This window comes from Buteo buteo, chromosome 11, assembly GCF_964188355.1.
Source record: "Buteo buteo chromosome 11, bButBut1.hap1.1, whole genome shotgun sequence".
Classification (NCBI taxonomy): Eukaryota; Metazoa; Chordata; class Aves; order Accipitriformes; family Accipitridae; genus Buteo; species Buteo buteo.
The window spans coordinates 23,565,933-23,593,475 of record NC_134181.1 but is presented as its reverse complement, the minus strand read 5'-3'; the positions used below and the strand labels follow the sequence as shown (position 1 = coordinate 23,593,475).

Below are 27,543 nucleotides of genomic sequence, written 5' to 3'. Positions count from 1 at the left end.
GTCCGTGCCAGGCTGGGCTACGGCTTTATTGGTGCCGGGAAAAGGTCGGGCGCGGCCCGGCCCGGCGTCGCTCCTCCGCCGTCGGTTCCTTCCTCACCGGCGCTGGTTCAGCCCCGCCAGGTTCCTGATCTGTAGGGCAGAGGGAGGAGGGGGTTCAGTACCGGCGCCCCCGGCGAAAAGGCACCGTGAATGCCGAGGGGGCGGACAAAGGTCGCCCTGGATCCAGCCCCAGCACCACCACCCCCGCCCCCGAGCTGAACCCGCTCTCTCGGTCAGTGGGCTTCAGCCTGGTTTTACTTCCGTGGCCGCACAGACCCCGACAGAGAATTTAAGCACCCGATGAGGCGTGCAGGTTGCTCGTCCGTTTTGCAGAGACCTGGAGAGCTCAGCGCACCCGTACAGCGGCTCCACCCTTGGCCATGGGAGCTCCGGACCGGTTACCCCTATAGTTAATGTACTGGGATGATTTTTGCCCTAAAACCAGCTGGCTGCAACCCACCCCGCTTGGGAAACAGTCTAGTAGTTCCTCCTGTTCATCTGCGCAGTGGGTCTGCTGCAGGGACAGACTAAACAGCTGGTGATGGGAGACATCCCAGACCCGAGCCGCAGGGATGAGAGTGTCGTGCTGAGGTACGAGAGCATGGACAGAGCACAGGGATTTATTTCTCTAGTGGAGGATCCTTTTGGCATAGGCAGGTATGAGAGCAGAGAGAGGCTGAGAAACACTGAAGTTACAAAACGATTCTACCGTAACCGCAGGGGGAAGGAAGTGGGAGAAATTCTTGAGAACTGCTTCGTACAGTAAAAAATTATTTCTCATTTACGTTCCAGCCTGTTTGTCTTGTACTGGTACAAGGAAAACGTTTTTCTGGTAACAAGGAAATCACTTTGCTGCTAAATGCAATGGGAATTGTCCAAAAATAGAATAACAGGGAGGCCCTGAAGCCCTTCAGAAATCATTCCTGAGTACAGAAAGGATTGTTTTGTATCCCAGAGGAAGTGCAGCTCCCTCTGCATGGACACAAAGCAGTCCAGGATGCTGCCAATATGTGCATGAATTCTTGGAAGGACACTGCAGTCAACTGAAACAGCTTGAGGAAGTCACCCCACTGTGCCTCAGGGACAGGTGCCACCTCCTGTGTGCCCACGGGGGCATGCACCTTCCGTCAAGATCTCCAGCATGGGGACTGGCAGAGGAAGAGATCTCGTGACAAGCGATGGAGAACAGTTGTATTTATTCTGATCACCAGTCTCTCATCCCTAAAGCTCACCCTGCACCTTCAGAGTTAAATTTTTTATGCTCTATTACAAGTTCTTTCACCACAAAACAGTGAACTAACCCCAAACAACCCAGAAAATCATCCTGACGTGTAGTTAAGTTACAAAAGACAATTCTCTTTCATGCCATCTTCTAGATTTGGGAGGAAAAACATGCTGACATTCAGCATGGAAGGGAAGAGAAACAATTCTGCCCTTACAGCCCTGCTGGTTTCAGCATTACTTACAGTAACCGCAGCTCCCATCAGGCCCTGGACAACTGCTTCTCCGGTTGACTGTACCTAGGAGACACAAGGAGAACATGACCTTTGGCTTTCTTCTGCAGTTACACTTATGGCCACCCAAACAGAGACATAATGCACAACAAACATTTATTTGCTACAGAAAGGTGCTGACAGACGCCAAGCACTGCAGACAAATGATAGCCAGAGATAAGAAGCATGGAAGAGATTTCCTGGGAATATGTGTCTCCTAACCATCAGGCCAGTCTGACAAAGAGTGCGCCTACATATCATTTCACTAGAAAATAGGTGTTTATTTATATTGAACTGACAGCATTTATGCAATCACCCGCCAATACAAGGTAGTCTCTCAGCAGACGTGTGGCCTGCGTGACTGAAAGCCAGGTCTGCCTGCATGTATATTTGGGGAGAAGGGGGACACTGCATGTATACCTTGCCTGTAATGTTACCTGATTAGCTGTATTGCCCATGTTCATGGCATCAGCTACTCTGTTTTCCAGGAAGCGCCAAGTGTCCTCGAAGTCAGGGGATGAATCCTGCATCATCACCAGTTCAGTGGTGTTGTAGATGCCAGTGAGCACAGCCCGACGAGTGTACCAGTTAAACTGCAAGGGCATGAAAAGAGAGAGAGAGAGAGAAAGGTGTGACCCGAACGCAGATCAAGAATGCAGCTCACAAACGTAGACAGGAGAACGGTAGAGGAAAATAGCATACCGACTGCACATTCCTTTCCCACTTAAACTGTATAAATCGTCTCTGTGATGCAGTGGGCCACCAGCCAACACTGACATCTGACAGCACAGCTGCTCCCGTGGCACCAGATAGAGGTCACAAGTACGGTGTCTAAAACTGCTGAACAAAATCCCCACCACCTGCTTCTGGTTGCAAGCAGGCACCTGCAGCAGGCAGCAAGGAATTCTCCCTTGCTCAGCTAGCCTGCATGCACAGTGAAAGAGTTAATCTTTGCTTCATGGACTGCTATCAGGCAATGCAAAGCTCTGATTCTAGATCTGATTAGATAAGAAACAGCTATATTTAGTATTGAACTTCAGCTGCAGTTCGCATCAGATACAAGCGTGAAGAAAGGGAACAGAGGACAGAACTGTGCAAGACTTCACACAGAGATACCCCTTTCCCAAATCCTATCATTGAAATACCAGTACTGCCTGCTGAATCACTAAATGCACCAGTACACTGCTGGCAGCAATGCTGTAGGATGCGCTACAACAACAGGTTACACAATGCAAAGATGCACAAATAACTCAAACTTTTCAGTTTTTCCAGTTGCACTTGAACCACTGGCAGACAAAATATATAAACATTTTTAAAAACCAGTCTTCAACTTCATTTGCTGCTATTACCTAGAAAAAATACTGGTTGTTCCATTCACAATTACAAAGCAAAAGAAAAATGAAAACACAGGCCTTGATTTTGAAGACAACAGTTGGCTCGAAAGCTCTACTTTCTGCACCACAACCTGCAAGCTTTGACAAGGGGAAAAACATGAGGGATGCTGCTACTTGCAACTGGATCTCTCAGATGCCTGAGACGAAACTCTTTCTGTTGATTCTCCTCCTGCTCAAAAAAAACCCACCTGAAGGGGTCTCGGATGCATAGGCATACTCTATTGAGCTCCTGGCATCGTGAAGAGGGCTCCACTGTGAGTGACATTAAACCCTTTTACTGGGAAAGAGGGAGCGGGGTCAGCACCACAGCTTCCCAAGAAAACTCACGCAACTGGTTGGAAGGCGCAAACAAAAGAGAAACTTTAGAACCTCTCCTAATCCCTACGTTGGTGAGGAGACTTTAGGAGCAGCTCAGTGTAGACACTGACTCTTGACCTGTTGATTTGACTTTCATAACCCGTAAAGGACTTGCAGTTCCTGATGTAATCATAGCCTTTCAGTTCTCTTTTGGTTTATTCCTTTAATTTTTCTGTCATCTTATTTATTTTTCTCTGCAGTAGCTTCTCTTTTATACACAGATAAAAGAAGCTTATTAGAGTAGTTTTTTAAAATGGCTCATTTAGCTTTTGCCATCTCTCCCTACATCTATATGAATTAAAGTAATTTATTAATTGCTTTAATTAAGGTTATAATTTTCTTTTATTTCCTGCCAGAAAGATGAAAGCTTTAATAAGCTACTGGTATTTTTAGGTAGGTTCTTTAAAGGTTTTCAATTCAAATCTGTAAATGCTACTGCTGGTGGAAGAGACAGCTGCTTTGAACGAGACACGCTGCTCACTCACTGAATACTGGATCAACTTCTTAGTCTCAAAATCTCAACAATTTTGTCTGTGTCTTCAGAAAAAAAAAAAAAAAGGAGCACTTAAAAGAGTCTAGGAAAGTAGGTCCTTTTAATTTGCACTAACTCCAATGGCACTAATTTGCATTTAGTCCCATTGGCTCCTACGTCTCTTTGGAAATGAGACTATAGCTTATAAGGACCCTTGGGTGCTTCTGAAAATGTCTTCCTCGTTCAACAAATGGATCATTTCAAGAGAGACATGGCCTGACGTGTACTTCAACCCATCATTTTGCTGACGTGCGAAGGGTAGAACCAGCCAGTCTGCAAAGCACAAAGACTTACATCTGTGGACTGGTCTCCAGCATACTGCCATATATCATCGATCATGCTGGTGAGGAGGTTGAGGCTGGAAGGGATGTTATGCGGGAGCAACAGGATGCTCAGAGCCTGCAAAGGCAACACACAGATAAATGGGAGAGTTGAAGAGAGAAGGACATAATAATAAAGCAGACCAACAATGCTCTGCTCTGTTATCTTTTCCCTGTTGCTGCTGACTTGCCACCAGCTCCCAGTGACAAGTCCTCCCACCCCTTTTCAGCTAGCACTGGTCCTTCCAAGCAGCAGGATTTGCAGGGAATATACAGTGTGGCAGCCAAGCTCAGGCCTCGGCCTGTACTCATGCCCAAAGCTCTCCGCTCAGCTCGAACGCCACTGTGCTGTCTCTCCCAAGGTGCCTCTCCAGGCACAGAAACACAGCACAGGCTGAGCTGACTCAGACTTGTGCTGTGCCCCTATGGGAAGGGAGTCAAATCTCTCATTTCTCTGAATTTGACTTTGAACTCAAAGCAGCTACCAAGGGCAGAACAGCCAGCCATAATGGCACTACTGGGAACTTGCAGCCTTTGAACATAATAACACAATGCCAGAGAGTCACAAACCACCCACATCCTTCAGAAGACAAGTTATGCTAACCTGGAACAAAAACATGAACCCGTCTTCTCTTTCTGCAAGGAGCACTGGATTCAGCTGCCCAGAGGCCAGCAGTGAGTCCGGACAACAGAGGCTGACTTTGCAGCAATCTTTGCAGCCAAAGGTTGGGAACATTTTGCTTGTTACTCTGGCCACAATTCAATTCCCTTCCCACCCTGGAATGAATGGCTTGAGACTTAAATCTGAATTTTTGATCATGGAGCCCTCTCAGCTCACAGACCTATCCTCAGATTGTCAAGGGTTTGTCATTTGCACACCAGGCAGGTTGTTTCTTGCTCAAAGCAGTAGTTCTGCATTTCCAGGTGTCAGGAAAGACCGATGCAGCCAGAACAATGCTGCAAGGAGCCTGACTTGCAGTGACACTGCAAATAGGACTGAGCAGAGACATAGGTTATCCCCTGGGGATCCCAGATGGGTGGAGTGAACAATGGAGAGGTTTCATTTACAACCTTCAACTACTCTGGTGGAGAGACTATGTTGAAGGCCACAGAGTGTTTAAAATACACACAAAAAAAGAGACAGTCTTGATATTCATTTTATACCTGGGGCCATTTCTCAATATATGGAATCAGCATCCTCAGTCTGGCTTCCACAGCATCTCTCAGGAATTGATCTGTAGGCTTCTTCCTGAGTAAAGAAAAAAACCCCAAATATGAAGAATATCCAAGTTAAACTCAATTCTGAACATGAAAGATCAATCTCTTGCCTGCCTCAGCAATAGATATGCAAAGTATTACGTATCCTTCATGCCTCTGGTCCAACTCTCTATCTGGGAAGGTGGTTTTATTTGGGTAAATTACATTTTTTACTTAAAAGCATCTGTGTCCCAGGTGCCCTCTCTGTCTATCCAGTCCCCAAAGTCTGCCAAGGAAGATGTCTTTTCATACCCAATACTCACTCTGCTTTGCCCAGCTGCACTAGTTTTTGTTCCTGCTCCAGCAGCTCAGACAGCTTGGTGTTGCACTGAGACACAAAGTGTAGGATCAGTTCACTGCCATCACTGTGAAACATCCCTGCAGCAGCAACAGAGAGACCCAGGGTCTGTAGGGAAGAAGGGAGAAGCACAGACCAGGTCATACACTGCTAAGCAGGATCCAGGTAAGAAAAACATCTTTATTTCATGAATGAAGTTATATGAATTTAAACAAAGCAATGCTGCATTAAAAAGTGCTTCCTGTACATGTTTTCCTGTCTTTAGGATCACTACTCTATATCGTGCCTTAGTTTAACTCTGACAGGGTGATCCTGTAGTAGCTGGGACACATTCCTGCCCAGTAGCATTTGCTGACTAGGGTGCATCGCCCAAGAGTATGTGGGGGAAGCATGCAGGCCTGGCTGTCTTTGGACTTCAGCTCCATCCAGTTTTCAACTGGTTTGTTGCTTCTCTCCCCACATACCTTGGCTCCCTCTGCAATGGCTTCTGCAGTCCAGCCATGTTGAGGCACAAACTCCAGCGCCGCTGTGAGGATTCGATGCTGCAGCTGCTCCTCGCTCTCATAGTCCTCAGACTCCTGGCCGCCCTGGCCAGTGTAACTATGAGAAGGTATTGTTACAGTGAGGGGAATGTCACCATCAAACATCAGCAACCTGGACTCTGCCACTCACTCACTGCCACTGCTGTGTGCAGGCACACTTTGAGATCTGCTTACTTGGTATAAATCTCACCTCCTCCTGTAAAATCCTTCCCTTTCCAGAACAAGGATTCTCAACGAACCTTTGCCATAAGAGGAGAAGAGAAAAATAAGGGAGGGCTCAATCTAGGTGCCTACCTGGAGACCAATCAGCCTCAGATTCCCCCTCCTTTAAAAAAAAGCTAAAGTATAAGATTTTCCAAATGGGTGGGGCTTTATAGTTAGAGGCATATGGACAACATATTGTCCATATTTTGTGTAGATTTACACAAAAATCCAGAAGCAAAGGCTTGCACTTTGCAGACCAGAGAGGTTCCCTCTTGAAAGCAAGTCCCATACTGTCTCCACAGCGGACAGTGGAATTTGTACTGTCACAGCAAACCAGCTCTCCAGCTGCTGCAGTCTAAAGCTCCATTAACTCTGGATCTCGTTGTCTCCGAGCTTCAGATGTGAGTTTCAGGAAAGCAGAGCCTTCCGATCCTGCTGCCAGCAGGACAGCGCTAGAAATAGCTAGTGAGTTACCTGGGGCGAGGGCCCTGAGGTTCCTTTTCAGGCTGGTGATCGGTTGGATGTGAATCGAACTGCTGCTGAGAAGATGCCAACGGCTCCTTCTGCTCATCGGAGACTCTCCTCAGCACGGCTGAGGCCTGGAGAGCACGCTGTGGTTGGTAGAGCTGGCACCTGACCACTGGAAGGGAAACCAAGAGAGTCAGATGTCTCCTTCCAGCAAGAGGAAGCACAGAAAATTAAGGTGAAGAAGAGAGCTGCGGCAAACACAGCTGAAAAGAACAGAAATTTGTAGAAACAGTCTTTTTTTACACTTCCAAGAAGTGCCCCTCTCAGCTGAGCTCACATTCACTTGATGAAAATAAAGCGAAAATGTTTTGTGAGGAAAAGAACCTCGCAGATGGCACGCACTGCAAATAGAAAGGGGTTTCCCAATCTTGGACTGGAAACCAGGCATGCTAGAAAGGGGTTTCCCAATCTTGGACTGGAAACCAGGCATGCAAACCTGCCCTGACTCCCCTGCAGCATACCCTCTCTCCTTTTTGGTCCCTGATGAAGGAGAGGAGCTAGAGGGAGGCGCTGACCCCTGAGCTTGGGGCAAGAGGCGACTAATACTCCGGAGAGCGAGCAGTCTTAATAGATACAACACGCTGATCACGCCGTGCGTTTCTCAGATGACTCAAGGACAACGCAGCTTTCAAGTACAGCTACTCTTTGAGAATTTTTGATTTCACTGCAGCGAGGTTTGAGGTTTTTTTAGTAAGCTTGGGTTGCGTGGCCCACACTTTCCACAAAACCCACCCTCAAACACCCCCCACTCCAACCCCCCCCCCCCCGGGTTCCCTCGCACACCGCCTGGGGCACTTTCAGGACCAGGGAGGTGCGAGGGGCTGGCGGGGCGCCAGGCCGGCTGAAGGGCTCTCCTCACGCCAGGCCTCGCACGCCCTCCTTCACCCAGACACTGTGCTCCCCACAGAGACCCTCACGGGCCAGGCTGCGCCCCCCCGGCCTGCCAGCCCGCCCCGGGGCCCGCAGCCACCGGCCTCAGGCAGGCGCCCGCCCGGACGCGCCTTCAGGGCCTGCGCCGGGGCCGGGCCCGGGGCGGCCCCGCAGCCCCACACCGCCCCCTAGCGGCGCCCCGCCGCTGCCCTTCACCTCACCTTTCCCCCGCCCCGCCCCGCCCGGCACCGCCCCGCCCCGCCCTGCCCCGCCCGCCGCGTACACGGGCACGGGCACGGGCACGGGCACGAGCACGAGCACGCCCCCAGCCGCGCCCCCCCGCCCCCTCACCCGCGCGGCCCCGCCACAGCCGCCAGCCCGCCCGCGGCAGGCTGCGCGCCGCCGCTACCGCCGCCGCCATCTTGGAAGCGGGCAGAGGGCGATGACGTCGCGGGGGCGGGACGCGGCGGTGACGGCGTCAGAGCGAGACGAGACGCGGCCAGGCGAGGCGAGGCGAGGCGGGCGAGCTCGGAGGCGAGCGGTGAGTGGGGCCGGGGCCGGGGCCGGGGCCTGCTCTCCTCAGCGGCAGGGGGGAGGCGGGGGGCGCCTCCCGCCTTGGCCGATACTCCCCTCTTTTCCCTTCCAAAGATTGTCCCGAGGCCTTGCCTGAGGCGGCCGCCGCGGGGAGTGGGGAATTGCTGTGTGAAATTCCTTCACGTAGCTAGTTCCTCGTCCCTCTGAACCCTTCCCGGCTCTGTCATTTAGAGGCTTATTCTGCCCTTTCTGTATGAGGGGATGTATTTAAAACACTCACCTGCTGTAGGGGCAGTGTGGTTGTTGCCTGCAGCCTTGGATTGCATCCTGGGCCGCTGGAAGCTGCCTGCTGTGCGTCACAAGGTACGGAGTGCTCAGAAGGCTTTAATTTAAAGTTTTGACGTGCTATATGCGGTAGCTTCTTAACCTCTTGAAGCTGCAAACCTCCAATATTGTTCAAAGTCCCTTCCTTGCCCCGTTGTGGGCAGTCGCGTTCCTCAAGGACTGTTAAATGTGTGCGAAATTACGATAAGGCCCCCTCCCCACCCCCAGCCCGGTATCTGCCCCGGATCCAGGCCTCGGGCCTCCTCCCTGGCGCGGCAGAATGCAGCCTGATCCCGGCCGGCGGGAATCCTCCTCCGTGTGACAGAGGAGAGTGCCGGTTCGCTCTCTTCACGGAGCCCTGGCCGGCCAAGCGCTCAGGTGCTTGAGCTGGTCTAGGTCATTGTGGTCTAGAGCTGGAGATACTTAAAATGAAGACATAAAACCTTCCGTTTTAAATATATCCCACGTAAGAGGGGAACAATATCCTCCCCGTCGTCCCATCAAGAACATGACTGAGCATGCTTTAATGGTAACTAACTCCTAGGCTTTACACTGACTGGAGGCAGACATAATGTCCTGTCTTTGAGGACATCGGTAGCTTCCTACTTTCTTTAGGCTGCATCGATTGATTCAGGCTGGTGTCACTGTTGATGTATTTTGGGCTCTAACTGATCTTGAAAGGTCGCAGCCTGCTGGTCTGAGAGGAAGGTGTGATTTTTTGATTTTTTTTTTCTACATTAGCCCAACAACTTACGTATCTTTTCAGGTTTTCAGCCTTGTTCTTCAGAAAGGTGACTTTTTAATGAGATTAATATGTGTGTCTGCTAGTGTAACTGTCTCTTGTAGTTGCCTGGCTTGCGTTGCATATGCATGCAGGGCCAACTGTGAGGTGCTATAACCTGTTGCGTACAGGTCCAAGATCTTCCGCTCCTTACCTGGTCAGCATTTTGGGCTGCATTAGCGCAAATTCCTACCAGAGCAGCTCTGACAAGGTGCAGAGTTGTCCTGTTCTGAACTTGTTTGCAGTTTCCAGGGGAGAGCGGTTCATGGTGCTTAGAGCCAGAGGAACAGGGGGTCAAAACCCACTCCACAGCTGACTGCAGGCAACCGAATTAAATTTGGTACAGCATATCCGTAAGCTATGCTTTCATGGCAACATGGTAGAAATAAGACATTACCCAGGACACATAACGTAATGATTTCTGGTAAAGACCTTGCTTACAACAGGCTCTCCTGAAGCAAGTGTGTGGCTTGCAGCTAATTGAAGGTAACATTGGGCAACTAGTGTGCTCACTCTGGTGCTTTCTGTTCTCAGTGGTTGTGTTAAATTAGAAAGAAAATAGGTTTGCATTGGATGAGTAGAGTGAAAGAAGCTAGGTAATTTGTTTCAGCAGCCAGTGCTGCTATGAGTACAGGTGATGGTATGATACTATTGTGACACTTCTGTAGTGCAGATTTTCTTCAGACTCTGTCAGGAGTACAATCTTTTATAAAATACTAGTGCAGACAGGTTTCTCAAAACTGTCACTTCACCCCATATTCTGTTCCCCTCCTCCCTCTGTGTAATTGCTCACCCAGCACCACCAATGATATGAGTCGAAAGAGAGTCAATCTCGAATGCTGGGAATGCCGAAAGTTACTTCTCATGTACTGCAGAAGCAAACTCCGCTAGGTCATGTCCTGAGTAGGAGAGACAAGGCAGTGTTTAATGTCAAATAGTCATCGCTAGTCTGGAAGTCTAGAAATCCTCTGTATGTCTCAATTCAAATCTTTAAGGAAAGCAGGTAAGTTTTTTAACTATGGCTTGCAGTCTCCCTGCAGAACTAGTCTCTGAACTGGAGACAAACTGAGTTATGCCCTTAAGTGTAGTTATTTCTTAATGTCATGTTAATGCTCAGCTTGTGGGAATTCTATGCTGCATGTCTCCAGAAAATAACCCCCATTTATTAAAACAAGTCGATGCTCTGTGATTAAGTCACAGTCCACAGAGGTTCATGCTGCACTTGGCACTTACCCTTCCCGTCTGTCTCCCCCCTGACCGGTTCCCTTCTCTGCCGCTGTCAGGTTTGCTGCTGCTGTGGGAATGGGGGAGTACGGAGTGGTGCCAGGCCAGCGTGTGGCCATCATCTGGGACAGCTCCTCGCCGGTTGAAGCCCTGAAGGATTTGGTGGACAAAATTCAGGCACTGGTGGGAGCCAATAATCGTGTGTCTGTGGAAAACGTTAACCAGCTGTCTCAGTGTAAGAATGAGCTTAATTTTTTCACTGTTTTGTTTAAAGGGAGAGGGTGCTTTTGTTGTGTGAGCTGTCATCTTCCCTGGTTTGTAAGTCAGCGTTCAGAACAACAATAGCACCTACTGCTAACTCTTGCCACTGGCAGTACAGCAAAGAAAGTGACATACCCTGGTTGTGCTTTAATCAGTTATTACTGTTGTACGCAAGCATGAGAGAGGTGGAACTGATGCGAAGCCCTGTGTGTACATGTGTAAAATTGTACCATCTTCCTCTTTCTTTCTTTTCAGCAGCTCACAAGGAGTCCAGTTTTGATGTAGTGCTCTCTGGTGTGGTACCAGGCAGTACAGCACAGCACAGTGCGGAGGTACTGGCAGAAATAGCTCGGATACTTAAGCCGGGGGGCCGTGTCCTCCTGAAAGAACCAGTGGTTACAGAATCAGGTGAGAGAATCCTCATCAGCCTTGCTTTCATGGCAACACAGCAATTCTCGTGAGGATTAGGCTGAAATGGAAAGCACAGGAACCCTGACTGACATTCAGAGATTTTAATTCTCCTGACACACTAACCTGAATAGCAAGGTTTTTATCCTGTGTTTAAGCTGGTAGCCATCAGAGATGTTTGCAGTCACTCTCCTTCTATCAAAAGTGCTGGATAGGCTTGTTCCTGAACTATGTTGAAAACCTCAGTGGGCACTGGCCTTCTTCTAGAGTGTGTAATGTTAAATAGTTGCAGATGTTGTGTTTCTGAGGAGCTTCTGAAGTGCTTTTAAAAATGACAAACGCCGAGAGAGGCTGTCCCAGAAGCTAGCTGAGAAATAGTTATCCAGAAAAGGTGGAAGTGGTTGGACTAAGTTTTAAGAGTAAAGCCAGAGCACCTGTCATGGGACAGCTGGAGGAGCACACAAGGAGGTGAACACAAGATTGTTTCTCTTTCTACTTGACCTGCATTCAAACCTTACTGGCATAAGGAGCTGGTTCAGGATGGAAGTGGGAAATAATATGCCACCTGATAAGAACAGAAGCATCTATGCTGACGGTGTTTCTGTTGGCACAATCTACAGTGCTGAAAATGGTGGTGTAAGTGGCAGCAGAAATGGCTTCTTCAGGTTGGGAAGATTTGCCAGTGTTTTGAAGCTGGCAGTGGCTCTGTGGTGCAAGTGGTACCATAGGGGTAGGGGGAATGCTTCTGGGACAGAACAAAGAACATGCAAAGTCTGGAGTAGATGAGGTTTCTTTTTTCCAGAGTCACATCTGACAGGCTGGGTGGACTTGGAATAAAGTGCAAGTGGGACTAGTGAGAGGGTGAGTGAATTCTGTTCAGCAGAATCCTGCGCCCAAGCAAAGAAGCCTGTGATGAGTTTTTGATTAAACAGTGATTGTAATAGCTTTTGCCTACAAGAACAATGTTGAATGTTTTGTTTCTGAATGTAATGTTCATTTAGGAGTCCATGTTTTGAAAACTTCACGAGTTGTTCATTTTAGTATGTGAAAATATTTTGGGGGATGTCATGGTTTAACCCCAGCCGGCAGCTAAGCACCATGCAGCCGCTTGCTCACTCCCCCCACCCAGTGGGGAAGAGAATTGGAAAAAAGTAAAACTTGTGGGTTGAGATAAGACAGTTTAATAGTACAGAAAGGAAGAAGATAATGATACAACTACTACTGCTATAATAATAATAATTACAATAGACAAAACAAATGATGCACAATGCAATTGCTCACTGCTTGCTGACCAATGCCCAGTTAGTTCCCAAGCAGCAATCTGCATTACTCCCCCTGCCCCACCTCTGGTGCTGGCCAACTCCCCCCAGTTTATATACTGGACTTGATGTCATATGGTATAGAATATCCCTTTGGCCAGTTTGGGTCAGCTGCCCTGGCTGTGTCCCTCCCAACCTCTTGTGCCCCTCCAGCCTTCTTGCTGGCTGGGCATGAGAAGCTGAAAAATCCTTGACTTAGTATAAACACTACATAGCAACGACTGAAAACATCAGTGTGTTATCAACATTCTTCTCATACTAAATCCAAAACATAACACTATACCAGCTACTAGGAAGAAAATTAACTCTATCCCAGCCAAAACCAGAATAGGGGATTTTGTTGTTTGGGTTGGTCGTTCCCTCCCCCCCCCCCCCTTTTTTTTTTTTGTTGGGTGTTAATTGGGTTGAGGAAGGTTTTTGGCATATATAGAACAGATCTGGAGCTAGAACAGCTTTGTGATCCCAGGCTGTTACTTTAATGACAAGCTGCTTATGCTCTTTCTGCTTTCTTCCTGCTGTCAATTAGAAAGAGACAATTTTAAAGCAGAGGTTTGGCTTGAGTATGTCCTTCTAAAGCTCTTGCTCTTCCAGGTTTCTCAGTGACCTCAGTTCTTGTTTTTCCCTCCTCCTACTTCCTGCTTTTGTGTCTTCCAGGAAACAACAGCAGAATCAAGACAGCAGCCAAACTCCCCACAGCTCTGACTCTCTCTGGGTTGGTGGAAGTGAAGGAGGTATGTTGTACTCACCACTTCCAGGAACTCCCTCTTGCAGTTACCTTGAAATGTAGATGGTGATTCCTGGGGACGTGCCGGGTGACAAGGTGTCTAACTACCCTCGTTTACTGTAAATGTGCAGGGACACTGCCTGCCACAAACTGTAGTTACCGCAAAGGTACTGTTTTTCTTAAGGATTGAAAATACCGGTTGTCTGTGTTCAATGGAATGCTGAACTGGGTGCTGAAATAAGGGGTTCTGCATGAGGTTAACCTAAAATTTTACATTGCAGCTGCAAAAGGAAGCGTTGACCCCAGAGGAGGCACAGTCGGTCCAAGAGCATTTGGGTTACCAAGGCAATGACCTTCTCATTGTTCAGATAGAAGGCAGGAAGCCCAATTTCGAAGTGGGTTCCTCAAGTCAGCTCAAACTTTCCTTTGCCAAGAAACCTGGTCCTTCAGGTAAGGAGTGGTGCGTGCTAAATGTCTGGATTGCCTGCTTCTTGGGTGACAAGCATCCCGTGGAATAGGGAGACAGTTCTGGGGTAGGGAGTGCTACAGTAAAAACCTGTCAAGTGGGGCTTTCCAAAGTTGTTTAAACTCTGTTTCTTGGGAGTAGATGGGGCAAAGGCTGGAGTAAATACTATTTCTTCCTTTGTTTTGGCTCCAGGAAAACCCTCCGTGGACCCAGCCACTGCCAAGCTGTGGACGCTCTCTGCCAATGATATGAATGATGAAGAGATGGTATCTGATTTTGTTTGTGAGGCTTTGCTGTTCCTTCTCTCTATTCTTTCCTGTTCTAAATAGTTTCAGTCATGCCTTTTGGGAAACCTTACAACTTAAGAGGTAGAGAAGCATCCCCAGGGCAAAATATCTCATCTACTACGTGAGGTCTACTTTCATCTACTATGAGAGCCCAGAGATGTGGTGAGGGTGGAAAGGAGACACGGATAAGAGGGCACAGCTGCAGCGCTTTAGTGCTAGTGCTACAGATAGCACCATTTCTTTGAACACAACACAGAAATGTCATTCCCTACTGACAAATCAGTTTTCTGCATGTTATCTTCCATGGTGTGTTTTCAGGATCTTCTGGACTCTGATGAGCTGTTGGATTCAGAGGATTTGAAAAAGCCAGATCCATCGTCCCTTAGAGCTCCATCCTGCAAAGAAATGGGCAAAAAGAAAGCCTGCAAGAACTGGTCAGTGCTGGGATTAGCCTATTGCTGAACCTTTTAACTGTAACATTAAACCCTTAGAGCTGGATGAATTTTAAAAAGATTGTAGCCACCTTGCTGTTGTTCAGAGTGTAATTCTCTTAGTTCATGTCCTTTTTTATCTTAACTATTTGAATGTAAATCCAAATACAATGAGAATTGACTAGCCATACCAAAACTGCTACAAATTACCACACTGATATGATCAACAGTTATTTTGAAGGTGGAGACACAGTTTGTGCAGCCTTGGCTAAAACCCTGGTTTCTCAGATTTCAAGGAGAAACAGGACACATAACAAGTGCTGTAGAGCAATTGCCCACTCAGTTTAAACTCAAGGAGTGTGTTTCAACACTTGTTATACAAACCATGGTGTTGAAGAGCAAAGGGAAGAGCGTGAAAGTCCCAGAGTCGGCTGTGTAGTTTGACAGGGCGAGGGCTGTTGCGTGTGGGTAGGACTGGAACGAGTGTTGGTGACTCACAACCTTTAAGCAGAAAGATGCAGGTGACTTCTTTATTTTTCTACAGCACATGTGGCCTGGCTGAAGAGCTAGAACAGGAGAAGAAGAGCTCACAGCCCAAATCTGCCTGTGGAAATGTAAATAGTGATTTTTGTTTCTATACTGTGGTTTGCAGTACATGATCTGTATCCAAGAACTGTGTTCTCTAGTGACTGCTCTCTAAGCTGGTTTACTGCTTCCAAACACTGCTTGTGCAGCAGCTTCTGCAGAGCTTCAGCCTGTTGCCCTGTGCTCACATGCTCTGTACCAGCGCGTGCTGTCTGTTCCAGCACAAGTGCCGCCCTCGTAGGAGTCAAAGTGAAGAGTGAACCTTTACCTCCCTGCTCATGTGCTATCCAGTGATCTGCTCAGGGAGGATCACCTTATGGGACCCCAGGGGACCTGGCGGTGGTTAGGGGGCTGCCGAAGCCCAGCATGCAGCCATGCCTGGGCACACCGGCTGGGATGGAAACTTCCTTGTTCCATGTGATCACAGTGCCCTGCACAGCTCTGCTAACGGTGCTAACCAGATGTGTGTTGAGAAGGGGGTAGACGGGAACCGGTTTCTGTGCCAATACACACTGAGGAGCGTCATTTCTTAAGATGGAAAAACCATATCAAAGGAGGAGAGAACTGAAAGTTGTCCCTGATTACAGAAGGTGCTTTTCTTTCTTTTGCCAGTGCTATCTGGGGGATGCGTTCCGCTGTGCCAGCTGTCCTTACCTGGGGATGCCTGCCTTCAAGCCTGGGGAGAAGATTCTCCTGAAAGAGAACCAGCTGCATGATGCCTAACAAAGGCATCTCTGGCTGTCCTGTGAAGGACTCCTGCTTTTCCATCAGTCTGAGGTTCTTCTTGCAGTTCTCCTCATCCTCTCAAACTCATGCTCTCCAGCCAATACTCCTTGTGGGGAGGGACACTGGGGGCACTGACACTGCTGTGAACTCATCACTTGTAATCAACCTTGGGCTACCTGATAATCTTTGGTGACAAGTGGTCTCATATGTATTAGACTTCATGTTATGCCTTGTTTTAGCTGGCTTGACTTGATACTGGGACACTGGCCGTCACAGCATGTCCCACCAGCAGAGGGAAGTAGAATCAAGTGTCAGGTTAACCTCGTTTGTGTGTGGCAGGACCCATACTTCCCCATGCCCCTGTCATACAGCTCTAATTTGCCCTGATTTTCCTTGACAAATCAGCAGCTCTGGCTCAGCTCAGGGTGACACTGGGCTCCTGCTGTCTTTGAAATTTGAACCTGCAGTTCCTTACCACGTGAAGGTGGCTCAGTAGCTCCTGTTGCAAGTCAGGAGCAGTGAGTACACGAGTACACTTAGCCGTATGTATATGTACTCTTAGCAGCATATGTGAACTCCTTGGTAAAGTCTGGCAGGCTTGATGAATTTCCAAGCGTTTTGGGAGCCTGCCCATGATATCCCCTTCCCCCACCTATTTCCATCAAAATGACAAAGATTCAGTCCCACTGAGAAAACTCCTGCCCTTAAGGCAGAGAGCAGATTAAACAAGATGTGTCTTGTCCTCCCACACCTTTCTGTCCAACATCAACTGATAACACAAGGGCAATCTGAGACTGTTGCCTCTCTTGGTGGTTACCAGGTTAGTTACCTGCAGTGTCCAGTAAGAACATAGCAATAACTTAATTTCTAGATGATCTGTGGTCACCGTCCTCTCCACAAGGTACTGACTACTCTTTATTTATTTGCATAATTACTGCTAGTGAAGCATCTGCACAGGTGCGGGTTGTTCTGTGCCAGGCTTGCTTCTCACCCAGGGAGGAAGAGGAGGAAAACCCAAAGCCGGTGTCTCAGTGGGGTTTGCTTTGGAGCTCATGCTCTACAGGATGTGACTGCTTGTTGTTGTGCTACCTGAGTTACACACTAAACTCACGGAGGGAGCTGGGATGAAAGGCTGTTCTGTCCTTGAAATAAAAATGACCAATAGTAAAACGTTTGTTTTAAGACTGGTATTAGTGGCATTCTAAGCGTGTCTCTCCTTTTACTCAGCCTCTCAGTGATTTCTGGAACCATTTAAATGTTGGGTTGTATCTTGGAGTTCTCCATAAATTATTCCACTGAAAACGTGACTTGAATACATGATGCCTAGTGGAAAGAACAGAATCAAGTTGTCTAGATTAACTTTTTTATTCGGTCTAGATTTCAGAAAGAGGCTTTCTCCTGGTTAAGGTTTGCAGGGAGAGAAGGGAGAGAGTCCTCCGGGTGTGCAGAGCACCCTGTGTGGATCAAGGGGCAGGTGCTCGAGTGTGACCTGTGTACTACTTGGTACCTACCTGGGAGCCAGAGGGGAACATGAGGGATTGGTGGCAACAGCAACAGAGACCTCCAAGAGCTTGTGTGTAGAGGGGCGGCTGCCCTCCAGCAAGAGCACGGCTTTCCCAGACCCCTTCCTCACCCTTATCCCAAGTCACTGCCTCCGTCATCAGTGAGAACGGCTCCCAAGGAGACACAAGTCTTGTGATAAACCTCCTGTCCAGCAAACCTGTTAGCACTCCCATCTTGTGATCTAAAGAAATGGGTAAAAGCCTCTGCTCACCTGTGACCTTTTTCGGTTTTATTGCCTTTTTTTCAGCCTCACTGGTAGCGGAAAATTGGATATCTGCGTGTCTCCATGTGAAAGGTTCCTGATAAAGGCAGCCCTTAACCTGAACTCTGCTTTCCTGTCAGGAGTAAATAAGATAAGAGAGGGAGGAGGCAGCAGAAGCTTTTGTTTTACAGTGATTCACTCAACTGGAATTCAAACAAGCTGGAAGGACTTTCAGATACTGCTGAGTTCAGTTAATGATGGTTAAGGCTGTGTAATCTCGTTCTCTTTAAGCAATCGAGCATAAACTGGGTGGGATTATGCTCTTATCGGGCTGCTTTTGAGGAGTATTTAACCTTTTAGCCCCCTTCCCTTGTCTGCTACAGTCTCCAGCTACGCTGCCTACCCTCCCTTCCTCCTTCTACCCCTAGTCCTTGTGCCTGGCTGCCCACCCTGCGCGTGGGAGGGTGCCACTTGTCCCTAGGGGGTGAGCAAGCTGAGGCTGTGCCTACAATAGAGTAGAATATTTCAGCTGGAAGGGACCTACAACGATTATCTAGTCCAACTGTCTGACCTTTTCAGGGCTGACTAAAAGCTAAAGCATGTTATTCAGGGCATTGGCCAAATGCCTCTTAAACACTGACAAGCTTGGGACATTGACCACCTTTCCAGGGAGGCTATTCCAGGGTTTGACCACCCTCCTGGTAAAGAAATGCTTCCTAATGTTCAGTCTAAACCTCCCCTAGTGCAGCTTTGAACCATTCCCAGGTGTCAAATTGTTATCAATTAATATGTATAATAAGATTGAAATAATCAGGGAGCTGCTAAAGTCCTGTGTACAACCCCCATCAGTTAATATTTAAAATAGGGAAACAGTAACTAGACATGATTGAGGGTTTAGGAACTAACTACTAGACAATGGTGATGTTAGGAATAGAGGATCCTGTTTGTTTAGAATAGAAAATCCTGTTTGAAATTAAGTTAGTTAATAATTTTCAGCTTCAAACAACTTTAATAATACCTAGAGGAGTAGCTGAAGTTATCCTGTACTTTTTTATACTTTCCTGATTGATGATACATCCCTCTTGGCAGGAAAACGGACCACTAACCTAGCCAAGAGCGACTTAGCAGTCAAAGTGAGGAGGGGATACCTCCCCAAACGACCACCGAAGACCACCTGAGACCCCCGCTCATGCGGAGAAATCATTTGTGTGTCATGATTAGGTAATCTTATGCATATGCATTAGATAGTCTGAATATGTACTAGGTACAGTAGTATGTACTAGGTAGGAATAGTTTAATGAATTGTATGTAATTGTTACTGTGTAAAAGAGGCACACCTGATGAATTGGATGTGCTCGATTTGTGGAGAATCCACTGAGCACCCAGGCCTGAATAAAAAGCAATATCTCCCCTAAGTGTGTGAGATTGGTCTATTGCACACCGGGTAACGAATCTGCTTTTAGGACAACAGTTTTTGGTGACCCAGATGGGACAGCTGTGACGCCTTGCCTGGATCGACTTGCCAGCCACTGGTGGGGAGATGCTGCTCTTTGGACTCCAGCGTGCACTGATCTTTTGATTGGGGACTCCGAGAGTATTCTCCCCAGCTGGAGCGGGTAAGCGACACAATGGTGCAACACCAACTGAAAGAGATATTGCTAGTTTGATGTATAATTGGTGTGATTGGTATATCGTATGCATTTGACAGTGACAACTGCAGTATATGATATTACAGTATTTGCATGTATAGGAAAAGCTAATCATATACATTTGACTGTGATGACTGGAGTACATGAAATCTTGGTTGAGAACGTTCTTTCTGGAGAGAAATATGGGCACCCAGCAGCCAGCAGAAACTCCTTGTTCCCCATTAGGTTGTATTTTAAAACATTGGGGCAAGTTTGGAGGGGATCCCCTAACAAAAAAGAAGCTGACAGAGTACTGTACTCAGTGCTGGCCAAAATACAAATTGGATGATGGGGAAAAAGGGCCAGAAAAGGGATCATTGAACTATAATACAATTTTACAATTAATGTTGTTTTGCAGAAGATTGGATAAATGGGATGAGGTGCCATATGTTGATCTGTCCTTCTCGTTAAGGAACAATCATGAAATACAGAAAAAATGTAATTTGTTAACTTCTGACTCAAATGTAATGATGATGATGGAAGATATTAAGAAGGCACCAAGGTGTTGTTCTGCTTGTAGTATTGGGAAAAGGTGCCTAAAACTGGAAGAGGAGGAGGAGGATATCCAGATGTTAGTAGCTCCAGATAAGGAAAGTGTTACTAGTGGGGGAGGAGATAGTGAAAGGGGTAGTGAAGCTTTAAGTCCAATAGCAGGTAGAACTTGAGCACAACAGCATCCTGTAGTTCAGACCCCCCTTCGCCAAGCAGATGGTATGCCGGTATATGTAAAAGTACCATTTACACCAGAAGAAAAAAGAATGGTTATAGAAAAGGCAAGGGAGGAGAATGAATGGCAGAATGCCAGAGGTGGCCCTGACTGGCTTATGCCAATTCAGGAGCCTAATTGGAACCTGAATTTGAGTACAGGGAGGTTGATGATTAATAACCAACACCACCAGCTAATTTTATATGGAATAAAGAATGCGGTATCTAGACCAAAGAACCTTGCTAAATTATATCAAGTGGTACAAGGTGAAACAGAAGATCCATCTGCTTTTTATGAATGATTATGTGAGGTGGCCAGAAAATGGACAGATTTAGACCCTGAAGATGAAGCCAATAAAATTACTTTTACCACGCTCTTTGTAGGACAATCAGCACCTGATATAAGAAGGAAATTACAGAAGGTCGATGGAATGTCTGGGATGACAATATCCCAGCTAACTGAAATTGCCTATAGGGTATATAATAACAGAGAGGAGGTTGAGAAAAAAGAAAAAAGAAAATTAAAAGGAAAAATTAAAGGATAGAAAGCAAAAAGCAGCAATATTGGCTGCTACTTTTGTAAAGGCTCAGACCTCATCCAGATGTTGAGGTTTTAGAAGGGGATGAGGACAAGAGAAGAGCTGAGGAATAAGAAGAAATCTGGAAATTAGGACCCCCCTAGATAAAGACCAGTGTGCTATTTGTAGAGAAAAAGGACATTGGAAGAATGAATGCCCAAAAAGACAGTCTAATCAACTCCTTGTAGTGATAACTATACCGGGGGAATTAATTGGAGTCATTTATGAAGACTCCGATTGACAGGGACTGGGGGTCAAAAAGATAAGTCCCCAGCCGAACCCCTCATTGAAATGAAAATGGGGAATGATGTAGTTAAGTTCTTAGTTGACACAGGAGCAACTTATTCCCTACTAAATGGTTGTAAAGGACCTATAAGTAAATATTCCACGGCTGCTGTTGTGCAACAGGAAAATGAGAGATTAGACCCCTTTTTCCATCCGATTGAGTGTAAAATTGGTAACAAGATGTTTGTACATGAGTTTTTATACATGCCAGAATGCCTGTTACCTCTGATGGGAAGGGACTTGTTGAATAAATTAGGGGTACAAATAACTTTTGATGCAAATAAAGTAAGAGTCCATATTCTGCAAAATATGCCTGGGAAGCGCAGATATATGTGTTACAGGCACTACCTGGAACAGCAGAAGACAAAGAAAAGGAAGTCAGCTCCGCTGCAGAAACAGAAGATGCTGTAACTCACTTCGTATGAACAACTGAGAAACCTGGGTGAGCTAAATCAGCTGAATCGGTAAAAATAGAATTGAAGACAAGACCTAAGCCAGTAAGATGAAAACAGTATCCTATAAAATTGGAAGCCTGTGTTGGATTGGAACCTATCATAAACAACTTCCTCCAGTACGGACTATTGTGGGAATGCCAGTCATAATATAACACTCCAATTCTACCCATTAAAAAGCCACATTCACAGGAGTATAGATTGGTACAAGATCTAAGAGCTATCAACCAAATAGTAGTGGATGTCCATCCAGTGGTACCTAATCCCCATACCTCACTGACTACTATCATTGATTCTAATGTTTATTTTACAGTACTGGACTTGAAGGATGCTTTCTTCTGCATTCCTATAGAACAAAGTCAGAAGCTGTTTGCTTTTGAATGGGAAAGTCCCATGACAGGATGGAAAATGCAGTTATGCTGGACAGTGCTTCCCCAAGGATTCAAGAATAGCCCCACGATTTTTGGTAACATATTTGCAACAGAACCAGAGCAGTGGCAAGGTAAGGAAGCTAATGTTCCCTTGTTACAGTACATGGATGACATACTGCTAGGGGCAGACATGGCTGAAGAATGCAAAAAATCAACCATAAGCTTATTAAACTTTTGGGGGCGAGCAGGATATAGAGTGTCACGGAAAAAGGCGCAAGTCGTTCAGACAACTGTGACTTATTTAGGATTTGAGATATCCCGGGGGAGAGGAAGTTGGTAATCGAAAGAAAAGCAGCAGCAGTATGTCAAATTGCACCTCCTAGCTCAGAGAATTTAGGGCATTTCTGGGAATGGCCGGATGGTGTCGCTTGTGGATTCCTAATTTCGGATTAATGGCTAAACCCCTGTATGAAGCCGTTAAGGGGCCAGGAGAGCTATTAGAATGGACTCCAGATTGTCGAAAAGGATTTGATGCAATAAAAATTGCTCTCAGGAGTGCTCCGGCTTTAGGCCTTCCGAATCTGACAAAGCCTTTTGAACTCTATGTGTGTGAAAAGGAACACCAGGCGCTGGGAATTCTTGTGTGGACTTTGGGAAGTTGGTCGGTAGCTTACTTTTCAAAACAACTAGATAAAGTTCCATCTGGCCAGGATGCCAGAGGGCAGTGGCAGCTGCTGTATTGCTGGTACAGGATGCACAAAAGCTGACCTCGGGGCAGAAAATTACTGTTGATGTGGTGCATGCTGTTACAGCAGTGTTAGAACAGAATGGACATCATCGGCTGTCCCTGAGCAGAATGGTACAGCACCAAGCAATACTGCTCCCACAAGAAGATGTAATAATGAAAGTATCTAGTGCCTTAAATCCAACATCTGTGTTACCCCTACACAAAAAAGAAGAATTGACGCATGACTGCTTACAAACTATTGAGGAGGTATACTCCAGCCATGCAGACCTGAAAGATGTCCCTTTACGAGATCCTGATTAGGAACTGTTCACCGACAGAAGCAGTTTCATCATCAAAGGGGAACAGAAAGCTGGATGTGCTGTCGTTATTCTGGAAGAAGAGATAGAGGCAACATCGCTGCCAGTGAGCACTTCTGCTCAGAAGGCTGAACTAATTGCATTAACCTGAGCTTTAGAGATTTTGGAAGGAAAGCGGGCCAATATCTACACTGACTCAAAGTATGTCTTTGGAATAATACATGCACTTGGTGCAATTTGTAAGCAGAGAGGATTATTATCATAACAAGGAAATCCTATGAAATATAGCAAAGAGATTTTGAGATTGCTGGAAGCAGTCAATAGGCTGAAGGAAGTGGCAGTGATGTGTTGCAGAGCACACCATTGCAGAGCACACCAATCTGGACAGACTGATATAATCGAAGGAAATCGAAAGGCTGATGAGACTGCAAAAAGAGCTGCTTTATTTACAAAAAATAGCAGCCTTAGTTCCTGAAAGAACTTTTAATGTTAACATCCCTGAATATACAGAGAAAGAAGATAAATTTGCTGAGTTTCTAAAGTGTATCAAGACACCTGAAGGATGGTGGAAAACTCCAGATGGACAATGTATCGTTACCCCTCAAATAATGAGGGAACTCATGAAAAGAACACATGGTACCACTCATATGGGAGCTGAAGCCCTGGTAGAAATGGTAAGAACACATGCAACAGGCATTAACATGCTAAAAATTGTGAAAGGTATTACACAAGGATGTGAAATCTGTTTGAGGAATAATGCCAAAATTCAAAAAAGACTCTTACCAGGAGAGGTAAAAAGAGGTTTTATACCTGGGAATTACTGGCAGATTGATTTCTCTGAACTACCAAAGTGCAAAGGATACAAATATTTATTGGTAATCGTTGATACCTTTTCAGGTTGGCCAGAAGCTTTCCTGTGTTGCACCAACAAAGCCAGGGAGGTAGTGTAAGTGCTTTTGAAAGAAATAATACCTAAATTTGGAGTTCCTAAAGGATTTTCCACAGATAGGGGACCCCATTTTGTAGCAGAAGTCATCCAGGAAGTTTCTAAATTCTTACAGATAAAATGGGATTTACACACCCTGTGGAGACCACAGTCTAGTAGAAAAGTAGAAAGAATGAATCAATCAAACAAACAACAAAGGAGGAAATTATGTCAGGAAAACTCAGATGAAATGGATTGAAGTCTTGCCTCTGGCACTACTTAGAATAACACCTCGGACAAAAGAGAAAATTAGTCCATTTGAAATATCTGGAAGGCCTTATGTTGCAAATTTGACAGGAAAAGATAGTCAGATGCACCTGAAAGGAGAACAGATCTTGGGGGCTTATTTAATATCTTTGGGCAACATCATTAACTCTCTCCATAGACACATCCAGGGTAAAGCTCCTGTGCCTTTGGATTCACCAGTACACCCCTTCAAGCCTGGAGACTCAGTGTATCTGCAGACGTGGAAAGACATACCACTCATGGAGAAGTGGAGAGGACCCTATCAAGTGCTACTGACTGCAGTGAAGCTCCAGGGAGCTGAATCCTGGATCCACTATATTAAATAAAGAAGATACCATCCGCCCTGTGAACTTCCATGCCAAAAGGACCTTTGAAATTGAAACTAAAGACAACCCAATATTAAGTTACAGCGTAATATTTTTACAGAAACAATAATGAAGTGGCTAATTGTTAGTAAATATTTTGATAATTTGAGTAGGAAATAATAATCCTCAATTTTTGTTGCCACAATGGGATAGAAATTGTAATATTTGGGAACTCTTGGCCAGAGAAGTTACCAACATGTCCACCTTCTGTTTAGGATCAGGAAATTTGGTTGGGGAAATGTATAGTTCTAATTGGGATCCCAACCCCATTAGAAATATTGAAAAAATATACTATGTTAAGAGTATTTGGATTCAAAATGACATATAGTAATTTGTACAATATGGGAAGAACTATTAAAATTAAAGAAAGGGGAATGCTGAGAGTAAGAGTATGAGGAACTCTACTTGCAAAACATTGTGCTAACTTTGTAAGTTGTTCCTCAAAGTGTGACAATCTAATGCAATTGCAACCCCCTTTAGCATGTAATGAAACAGAAAATGTAAGTTATGCTTGGGCCCACACCTGACTACCTCTGGGATGGTTTTTACTTTGTGGTAGACTAGCCTATACCTATGTCCCGGCCAACTTCACTGAAGGCCCTTGCTCAATTGGGAGATTAGCCCCATTGCTCCTAAGCAATGAAGATTCGAAAATTGAGGAGAGGAAAAAAGAGCAGCTATTGGTTACCAGAAGATTGTGACTCCCAAGTTACTCTTTATGGTTCAAGTGAAATGACAGCTGCAGCAATATTAACACCCGGAATAGGAGTCGCCATGATTTATCATACCTTAAGAAGAATTGCTTGTGCTTTGGTCAAAGACATTACTTATACATCTCAAGTGCTGACAGCTCTTGGAACAGAAATGACCCAGATTAGAGAGGCAACCCTAGAGAACCAGGCAGCTATGGATTATCTATTATTAAGGCACAGACATGGTTGTGAGGAATGTGTTGGTTTAATCTTTCTGATCATTTACAATTGGTGGAAAAAAAGATACAGCAATTGAAAGAATTAGCTTCTAACTTTTCAGAACAAGAATGTTCTGACTGGAACTTTTGTGGTTGACTTCATGGCTCCTAAATATAAGTTGGTTAAAACAATTGTTTGTGTTTATCCTGTTGTTTGTAGTTCTGATTTTGATAACGTGTTGCATGATACAATACATGCCATCGTGTAGACCAAGAACTTATAAAGGAATGGTGTGAGACTTAGGATGAATATTAAATGACATCATAATTCTCAAAGGGGGGAAGGACTGATGTCAGGAATAAAGGATCCTGTTTGTTTAGAATAGAAAATCCTGTTTGAAATTAAGTTAGTTAATAATTTTCAACTTCAAACAACTTTAATAATAGCTAGAGGAGTAGCCAAGGTTATCCTGTACTTTTTTATACTTTCCTGATTGAAGATACATCCCTCTTGGCAGGAAAACGGACCACTGACCTATCCAAGAGTGATTTAGCGGTCAAAGTGAGGAGGAGATACCTCCCCAAACGATCACTGAAGACCACCTGAGACCCCCGCTCATGCGGAGAAAGCATTTGTGTGTCACGATTAGGTAATCTTATGCATATGCATTAGATAGTCTGAATATGTACTAGGTAGGAGTAGTTTAATGAATTGTATGTAATTGTTACTGTGTAAAAGAGGCACACCTGATGAATTGGGTGTGCTCAATTTGTGGAGAATCCACTGAGCACCCAGGCCTGAATAAAAAGCAGTGTCTCCCCTAAGTGTGTGAGATTGGTTTATTGCACACCGGGTGAGGAATCCACTTTTAGGACAACAATGGGGCTTTATGTTTATGTCAGAAAAGGTAATAAATTGTGGTCTGGTCAAAAAACCTTGAACTGCTTGGAACTGCCAAGATTAGGGAAGAAGTAGGCAAAAGGTAATTCCTACAGGGGAGATCATGACCACCGATTCATTGACCACCTACTTAAATGATACCACCTGCTCCAAAGAAGACAATGAAGGAAGAAGACAGAGTCTGTGCACTAATTTACATGAGGGATGAAGAAAAAAGAACCAATCATTAAGGAAAATAACAATGAATATGTATTAGTTAAGTATATAATTATAAGGATTTTTGAGACAACGGTATGCTGTCTTGAGACAGGCACCCATTCATGCACATCAACGAAATCAGTTTGAAAATACCTTGACTCTGTGCGTTATTGGCTTGCACATCGGGTAAACGAACCCTGTTTGTGGGACAACACTATCACTGGATGCCAGGGAGAAGAGATCAGCACCTGCCTCCCTTGCAGCTGCGGTGGTGGGAAGGGGCTAAAAGGACAAACTGAAGGAGGATTAACTGAACTCAGCAGACATGGTTCACGTCCTGACGTGCTGTTGAGCCAGCTCTGCGACAGGGCAATTCTACGGGGGTCTCCAGCAGACGCTTTAAACATGCCCTGCAGCAGAGTTAAGTCACTGTAACTTCAGCCATTTTCAGTGAAGCTTCTCTAATTGTTTTTCTCCCAGTAGCTGACCTGTTCCCGTGTTCCTCTGAACTCTTTGCTTCAGGTAGCTGAAGCCACCCTCTCTCCCAGTGACCTGGGATGGACACACAGTGCCAGGTACGGCCCATGGGGAGTGCAGGAATGACCTGCACACTTGCATCTCAGATGAGGCTGCGGAGAGCAGAAAGGACTAAAAATCATGCTGCTCTGTGGTGCAGAGTGAGCTGTGCAGCTGTGTCTGTGCTGGAATGGGGTCTCAGAGCGCCTGCTGCCTCAGGCCAGACCCCTGAGACCTTACCAGATCTGGCCATAAACTGTCTTCCATCAGTCCAGTTGTGGACTTGTTCCTTTGTCTCCTACCACGCACTTTTTCTTGTGAGATCTCTTACTCTTTGCGTGATGGTTTTGAAGCATCGTTCAGGTGGGTTTGTTTCTTTGGGGGGATTGCATCATCCATTGCCCTCTGGAAGCATCCCCTCTGCACCGCTGCCTCGGGCAGTGTTTTATGGCACTGCAGGCAAACAGGGCACGCAAGGGCTGGGGACTGCAAAGACGAGTATCTGCTCGTCCCCTTCTTGGTGGCTGTAAGTCACATCCCTCTTCCCTCGCTGGCTCATTGGCAGCCTCATTGTCCCTGTTGTTCCTCCTCCAAGCCAAGGGCTGGGGCAGCCTGGGGGATCCCACCCGC

General features: G+C 46.1%; 2 protein-coding genes across 10 annotated transcripts; one reads left to right on the top strand and one right to left on the bottom strand.

Moving 5' to 3' along the window:
- Window positions 1–8: 8 nt before the first annotated feature.
- On the bottom strand, window positions 9–8,305 carry COQ9 (coenzyme Q9). Its single transcript, XM_075040562.1, has 9 exons — window positions 8,186–8,305; window positions 6,911–7,076; window positions 6,155–6,290; window positions 5,656–5,798; window positions 5,300–5,384; window positions 4,110–4,214; window positions 1,970–2,125; window positions 1,506–1,559; window positions 9–129 (listed from the first exon to the last, which is right to left on the bottom strand). Exons 1-9 carry the CDS (start codon window positions 8,253–8,255, stop codon window positions 94–96), a joined length of 951 nt encoding a protein of 316 aa, XP_074896663.1. The 5' UTR covers window positions 8,256–8,305; the 3' UTR covers window positions 9–93.
- On the top strand, window positions 8,282–26,111 carry CIAPIN1 (cytokine induced apoptosis inhibitor 1). 9 transcript variants are annotated; one of them, XR_012652243.1, is made up of 13 exons: window positions 8,339–8,375; window positions 8,658–8,731; window positions 10,757–10,932; window positions 11,214–11,366; window positions 13,340–13,416; window positions 13,691–13,859; window positions 14,068–14,141; window positions 14,481–14,596; window positions 15,138–15,207; window positions 15,791–18,890; window positions 19,133–21,367; window positions 21,691–21,879; window positions 24,163–26,107. XR_012652243.1 is itself a non-coding variant. In XM_075040561.1 (10 exons), the coding sequence occupies exons 3-10, from the start codon at window positions 10,776–10,778 to the stop codon at window positions 15,899–15,901; spliced, it is 927 nt and encodes a 308-aa protein (XP_074896662.1). In that variant the 5' UTR covers window positions 8,339–8,375; window positions 8,658–8,731; window positions 10,757–10,775; the 3' UTR covers window positions 15,902–19,102. The 9 variants fall into 9 exon arrangements, 1 of the variants encoding a protein (XP_074896662.1); XR_012652240.1 differs by having other exon boundaries at window positions 21,691–26,110; XR_012652241.1 differs by having other exon boundaries at window positions 19,133–21,879; window positions 24,163–26,108.
- The last annotated feature ends 1,432 nt before the right edge of the window (window positions 26,112–27,543 follow it).

Excerpts from the sequence above, each read along its gene's own strand:
- COQ9 (XM_075040562.1), bottom strand. The coding sequence starts at position 8,255 with ATGGCGGCGGCGGTAGCGGCGGCGCGCAGCCTGCCGCGGGCGGGCTGG. Across the intron at positions 1,560-1,969 it reads TGGGCAATACAGCTAATCAG|GTACAGTCAACCGGAGAAGC; the intron begins GTAACATTACAG and ends TGTGTCTCCTAG. Across the intron at positions 130-1,505 it reads TGATGGGAGCTGCGGTTACT|ATCAGGAACCTGGCGGGGCT; the intron begins GTAAGTAATGCT and ends TCTGCCCTACAG.
- CIAPIN1 (XM_075040561.1), top strand. The coding sequence starts at position 10,776 with ATGGGGGAGTACGGAGTGGTGCCAGGCCAGCGTGTGGCCATCATCTGG. Across the intron at positions 11,367-13,339 it reads ACCAGTGGTTACAGAATCAG|GAAACAACAGCAGAATCAAG; the intron begins GTGAGAGAATCC and ends TGTGTCTTCCAG. Across the intron at positions 14,142-14,480 it reads ATATGAATGATGAAGAGATG|GATCTTCTGGACTCTGATGA; the intron begins GTATCTGATTTT and ends GTGTGTTTTCAG.